General features: G+C 35.0%; 1 protein-coding gene across 1 annotated transcript; it reads right to left on the bottom strand.

Annotated features, from left to right (window-relative positions):
• Positions 1-376: 376 nt before the first annotated feature.
• LOC104898053 (hypothetical protein) lies at positions 377-7,026 on the bottom strand. The gene is made up of 3 exons (XM_010685062.3): positions 6,881-7,026; positions 5,975-6,278; positions 377-1,547 (listed from the first exon to the last, which is right to left on the bottom strand). The coding sequence occupies exons 2-3, from the start codon at positions 6,182-6,184 to the stop codon at positions 786-788; spliced, it is 972 nt and encodes a 323-aa protein (XP_010683364.1). The 5' UTR covers positions 6,185-6,278; positions 6,881-7,026; the 3' UTR covers positions 377-785.
• Between the last annotated feature and the right edge of the window lie 361 nt (positions 7,027-7,387).

Raw genomic sequence — 7,387 nt, 5'->3', positions numbered from 1 at the left:
GGGTACTGATTTTAGTAGGGACCTCGAACAGGAGTCACCAAAGAGGCAGGAGCATACCCGTAATTGCCATGCATAGGACGCACTTCTCAAATTTTCCTTTTCGCAAAAGTTGGTAAGCTCCACTTTACTTAAGTTCACTACACAACCCGCTTTGTAGTCGCAAATAAATGGTGGTAATGGAAATGAATTTTTATTGTAATATCACAAGGAAAGCACCTTAAAATCTCCATGGGAAGACAATTTAAACTACCAAGTTTGTATTTTTTTTCTTCATGCAGAAGCAATCACCTCTAAACTTGTGTTTTTTCTCCAAGGAGAAGCAATTTTAATTAACACTGATCACCACCTACAAGATAGTATTGGGTAATAATGAAAATTTAAGAATAAAAATACACTTTAGGATAAATTAACTTTACCATAACAATGAACAATAATTTTCTTCACAAATTTACAAAGAAATTTATCCTGTTAACCCTATTTATAACCAACTACCAAATATGCTGTTAAAGGCATCTATGTCCTCTCCTGGAATGTTATGAGCATAACAGATAACTGTAACGAACTATTCTACTATTTCATTAGTGATACAAAATAACGTGCTTTTATCCATGTATCAACCAAAGTGAATTTTGTATTTACAGACGTCCATTAGGAATCTCTACCAAAGTTCCAACCTCAGACATTAGACCATGGGATGACTAAGCAACATCGAAACTGAAAATCACTCGTAGGAAGTCTGCAAGTTTCCATATCCAAGTTTTTGTCCAAGGAACCCACCGGGAAACTTACCTGCTAAATCTTTCAATCCTCCTACGCCGCAACTCATCTAGAGAAAGATCGCCCTGCAGATTCGACGAGAAGTCACTCCCATCTCTACCAGTCCCACACATCTCACAGACAGACAACAAACCTGAGTTATCAAATGTACAATCAGGACATCTCCATACTCCAGCCATAATGCCTCTTGTCTCTCCTCTACCAACAGTTCCCCTGCCAGAATACCTTCTTGGCCGAAACAAGCCCTGGACAAGCCTCAAAGGCCAGCTAAATACACCGGAAAGACTTCTAATGATGGATCTCATAGGGTTAGGGCCTGAATATGATCTCTTTAAGTGCAGATAGAGCATCCCGGCCAATATCCCACCAAGATGACCGAGAAATGAGACATCTGGTACAAACAACTGGATGAGAATCAGCTCGGCCCATGCAGCATGACGTGAAGGTACAAGAACACCATGTACAAAGGTGTAATCATCAGTCTGTGCATTAAGCACAACTTTCATAGCAAAGAGGACACCAGAAAATCCCACTGCGTATTCGGAGTAATATGCTTTCTCATAGTTGAATAGCAGGAGCGACTTTGACAATAGTAAGGTCATTCCCTGTGACATGGTGAGTAATGCAGCAACCATGGAGGCAAATTCAATGCTTCCCATTGAAGTCTCCAATTGAATCCCCTTCCATAGAAGAGATAACATGTTGTAAACCAAGTGAGATTCATTCATGTGATAAAATGGCGACAAGAAGAAGCGTTTAAGATCCTTATGCTGTTAAGAGAAGGAAAGAAAATTGAAAGTATATCAAAATGTTAGTATAATAGATTAAAAAAACTAGCCTAATGGTAACATCTAAATTTAATAGATGTAGAAGCTTAAGCTTAAATTGAAACCACACATCTTGGCAAAATATAGAATCCAGAAAACCAAGTTGTATCCCATGCAATTGTCTTACCCATGCATACACATAAATAGATAAATCATGTGAACACCAAGTAGCTGTAGCTGGATGCATTTCTCAGCAGCAACAAATTTTCAGATCTTTATTTGGTAAGTGTTGACATATTAAAGTTGAGAGAAGGAGAACGTCAGGTTTGAAGACCTAAAATTGGGGAGGAGAAAGTATTATTATAACCAAACAATTTGCTACTGGAAATCCTGATGGAGTTAAAAGTATTTCAAAAATTGCTCTGATGGTTGACTGAATTTCAAACTAGTATCCACTTCCTCAATGGGTCAAAATCTCCTTCAAAACGAGTCCAGATCTAAGATAAGGACAGATTAGAAAAGAGAGAGAGAAACAGAGAGACAGAGAAAACAGCATCTATTGAATAGCCAGCTCAAGACAGAAACTGGTCATATGATTTGAAACTTTCGCCTTCCCTTGCATCCCCAATTTCATTCTCATGGATATCTGATCTCCCTTATCCCTTTGAGCCTTCATCCCAGTTGGTAAAGGCGCTAGCAATCTTCAAAATTATGAGATAATGCAACTAGAATCAGACAGGCAAGACAATTGAGGTCCATTTACTCATGCAGATCATTTAGTCGCAAAGTGTACTCTGATGCATGCCCCATCAGGCTACATTTCAAATCAGGAGCGCAGCGATTATTAGAATGACCTGTGGTATGGAAAGCTTTTATTTCGGTGCCTATAGGTATTGACAAAGTTCACTTTAGTTCCTGTATTTTGCATATTTTAGTGACTTAAGATTATATAAACAATTTCAATTTAAAATCAGACACTGATGCCGTGACAATTGTCAATTAAAAAATGGCATTACGTACCTTACATACTCCTCTTTTTACTTCCTGCGTTTGCTTATTCACGGTCAAGACCAATCTTTGACCATTCATATTTTCAGTTATGTATTCATTCATAAAACTTGATATTATGAAAATACCTATTGAAATAAATTTAACAAAATCACACATTGTAATATTTTATCTTATTATATTAGTGAGAAAGAACGATGAAAATATATCAACTTGGCAGTGCCATACTTTGACAATTAATATTTTAATTATTTTCAAGTAAAAACTATAAAGAATTCATATCTTGTAAATAGCAAATACATATTGAGACAACTCTAACAAAATCACAAAGATGATCAAAGAAGAGTATGTAAATATCAAATTTTTGTAACGCAAAAAAGAACAAAGTAAAAGTTTTCACAAACTTAAGTATTTGGAATTTATATAGCTGCTAAATTCATATACTTTATAATAATACAAATTGCTAAAAGTATAATACGTAGAAACACATAAAGTTTTAAAACTTAAAAATTATTAGAAGTTGCTAAAATCATAAAAAATCTGATAAAATTAATTTGTAAAACGTAATTAAATGCATCAAAATGCTAAATCTGATTTTAAAGAATGACATGTCATTTTCAACGGAAATTTTAAACATGGATAGGGTCAAACCACCAAAGAGGTCAACAAAGTGGAAGTATGCAAAAGAGGCACTAGAGTGCTTGCCATACCTTAAGGCACCAAAATGGAAAATCCCCAATTATTAATCCCACCCAAAGCTACTATCCATACCAAAGCTCTCATCACAAGTGCAATATAGTCTTCCAAACAAAGTTGTCTACTGAAAAATGGGGATAACATGCTAGCAAAGATGACCAAGGAAGATTTGCATAAATGGGTCCCAGACTAATCACCCATCTGCACCACGAAATCTTGGACCATAGATAATTCAAGAGCCAGAACCTCAAACACGGAAGTAAGCTTCTCTATTTTCCTATTGTTGCTATACCATTTTAGAAGATTCAAAGGATATGGAAGGAAGATAAACGGGCATCATGAAGTGTGAAAAATAAACAAAGAAAGGTCACTACCCTCTCCATACATCCCCCCAATACCAATTACATCGACCATTCCCTATCTTTAACTCAAATAATAAAAAGAATAAGAATTCCAAACATAAGTTTCCATGGACAAGCATGCTTCACCATTCCAGTCCATTGAGCATGATGAAGCATTATAATCCTCCATCAGTGTACTTGCAGGTACATGCTGAAATGATGAAGCAGATCAAGAGGCTAAATGAAGGTCAAGATTAGCAAGGGGTTACAAGATTCAGGTGGAAACTTGCATTGTTCAGTTGTCATCGACAAATTACTTTGTGATCTATTCTATTTTAAATTTTTGCATTTCGTCTAGGCTTTACAAATCTATGTAAGCATGAAGGCAAAAACGAGGACACATATGGATACAAGGATGGGGACGGAAAAAAAAAAGTAAAATTTCATTTCAAGATACGGTTACGGCAAAGAACTGGCAATATATATATATATATATACATACACATATATATACATATGTGAAATATCTTCTGAAATAAGATAGATTCATCTCAAGAAATAGCTATATATGAAGCCTTTGATTTATATTCCTCTACATCTCAATATTTAGTCATTCTGAAGATTCATCTGAAGAAATAGCTATATATGCAGCCTTTGATTTATATTACCTCAATATTTAGTCCTGATGAATTTAAAAGCCCTAGTCCATCTAGGGTCACTTTAGCCTAAGTTTACACCCCTTAATCTTCCCACATAGCCCACTTAATTACCCCCACCCTATCTCACTAATACATAGACGTATTATAGACAATGCACATGGCCTCATCTTTCCTTTAGAAAGATTGCCAAAAGTGAGACTGGGTCGCTGAGTGTACATATTTAAGGTATTTTCCAGGTTAATGATTCTCATTTCTCTTCCTAAACGATCCTTGAATTCCTATGGTTGAAAGGAATACATAACATCTATGTCAAGTTAGTGGTGATTATTCCAAGACATACGTGCCACAAATTTAAGAAAGTTTTATTTTTGGCACAGAAATTTTTAGCATAGTCCAAATTCTAATATATCACTTAGCAGCTTGAGCGAAAGCAGACCCCATATTTCTCATCATCAACAAGGCTCAAACAATAAAAGACTCGAATGTACAGCTGATAACGAATCCCAAAAAAATCCTCAACCTCCAATGACCTAGCATTCAAAGAAGATGCATAAGCAAGTACTCTCGGTCCTACACATGGGCAACAATAAGCAACGGAGCAATTTGCCACCGTAGAGAACAAGCACCAAGTATGCTTGTAATCCTGCTAATAAGCAAATCAATCATTTTTTAAAATCTAATTTGATTTTAGTTAGATCCTTAGTGCAAACGCTAGAAAGCAAATTACCTTATTGTAATAAAAATGACAAAAGCAACATCGAGGAGAAAGGAATAAAGGGAGCAGAGGAACCAATCATTATTTTTCTTTCTTTCTTTTTCTCTCTTGTATGGAAAGAGGGGATGATATGTGCGTGTCCTACACCGTAGGGGTTAATAATAAGTTCCCCCTGTTCCTGGCATAACCACCTCACACTATCACTTGGTAGCCACCTATCAGAAGTAGGTGACATACAACTACCAGCTTGCTAATAGTTATGGGTCTGTCACCTATTTTTTAGAGAGCACCCCCTTCTTACAAGTAGAAGTCACCACCCAACTAATATTACGTATTGTAATAAGTAATAACAACCCATGATCCTCATTATTAAGAGGTAGTTAACTACTAGTAGTCACTTTCAGTTTCTGTCATTGTATATCCTGATTAATTATAGATGGTCAAGCCTATAGATAAAGCAATGAAACTCTTTCAAAGAGTGAAAAAGATAAAATGAATTACAAGACTTGACTAAAGTTTTGAATTTTCCTCCAGGAGTCTTTAGACTTGTTGGTTGCTTTAATTCCTTCATAGTTCATACAAGTTGGCGACTATACTTGGCGCTCTCATCTCAGTTTCTAAATGACAAAAAGCTTATAAGAAAGTTATATGTTGTATCCCTCACCATTAAATCCCATGGTCATGTCCATGAAAACCCATCTCAATAAGTCTCAACTTAAAACCCCTATGAATCTTACATGTCAAAAGCAATAACAAGCAATAACAGCCATTCAGTCATTTTAATAATTTCTCCAATGGACACAACAAAAGTGGACGAGACTAGTGTTTATGTTGGATTAAACTAAAGTTAGTATCAATGATAAGCATCCAAGCTTCAAGACCATCAAGATAAAGTTAAGCAGCAGATCATATAAAAGCAAAACCGCTAAAGGTGTTCTTGCTGGGGTAGGGAGGGGTTGCATGATAAACAGCAATACAAGAAAGAAATTCATAATCAATAAAATGGCGTACCTTAAGGATTAGGTACGAATTGAACCAAACCGCATTAATATTAGGGAGGATAGATTCAAGAAAAGTCGGCCTCAAATAGATGAGAGTATTGGCAGCCAACAGTCCAGCCGTCACCGGAGGTTTTCTCTCAAGTCTATAATACTCGCTCGCGGTATGCAAAGCCAATAGAGGCAGCATACCTCTCGATACCCTTCTTCCACCTAAATCCATCTCTCTATCTAACTTTGGGGGGTAACCTGATCAATATTGAGTTTTAAGTTTTCTTTCCTCTTCCCTCTCCAGTTTCCACCAATCACTTATAAACCTATATATTGACAGCATACAGATACAGTCAATGTGAAAATTTAGGAAGATGTTCACATAATATCGTCCTCATTGTAAAAACCGCAACACAAACGCATTAATATAACAGCAAATGCAGATCATATACAGATGAATTCACATCAACTTGTAAAAAATTCCACACCAAACTTCTACAAATTAAAACCCTTGCTAGTTGCTCCAAATAAAATATATACTTCATTATACATTGAAAAGGATAAAAACCAATTTATAATACGGGGATTAATGAAGAATTACACAGCAGTTTGATACATCTAGACAACATAATGAGATTATTTTTGATTAAAAAAAGAACAGAAAGAAAACCCATCATTCATAAACTAATAAAAATAAGAAAAACAAAACCCAATGAAGCTATTAAAACCCTAAATTTGTTTCAACAGAAAGTAAAACAGCACAGTATTAATATAGAATACAATTTGTTTCATAAATTTGGGCCTGAAATTAAAGCAAATTTAGTGGCTAGTTGAAGCTTGGAAATGGAAATGATGAGTGATGAATGATGATTATGTTGTTAAGATAATTGATATAAGAAAAATAGGGGAATTGAAGCATTATGCGTACCTTAGAGAGAAGAGAGGAGACGGTAATTTGGGGTGAAGGCAAATGCGAAACTTCTTGTTCAGGAAGTGACATAAAGGCTATCACGCTCACGCCAAATGTTCAGGAGAACACTAGAAGATTTGTTAATTTTGTTTGATACAAAATCGTAATTTTATTCAAATGGCTCGATTGTATCAAAGAGGCAAGGCATAGATTATGCATTAGGGTGCACAATGCTCATTGTGCACTTAAAAAGAACATACCATTTGTATAAAAGAATACCAACTTTTTTTCAACAACTTTTCTACTTTAAAAAAGAACACATGACTTTAAATTAAAGAACGTGTAAATTTATATTTATAAAAGAACAAAGGTGATAAGGAAAAGAATATATAGTAAATGAACATCTACACTTAAGTAAAATAACATATACTTTTTAAATTTAAATTTGAAAAAAGGAAACTTTAGTTGCAAAATTTAACGAAGCAAATAACAATAATTTTTTTAATATTATAGACTGTAAAAATG

Source organism: Beta vulgaris, chromosome 1 (genome assembly GCF_026745355.1).
Source record: "Beta vulgaris subsp. vulgaris cultivar EL10 chromosome 1, EL10.2, whole genome shotgun sequence".
In the NCBI taxonomy this organism is placed as follows: Eukaryota; Viridiplantae; Streptophyta; class Magnoliopsida; order Caryophyllales; family Amaranthaceae; genus Beta; species Beta vulgaris.
This window is presented reverse-complemented; position numbering and strand designations above follow the sequence as displayed.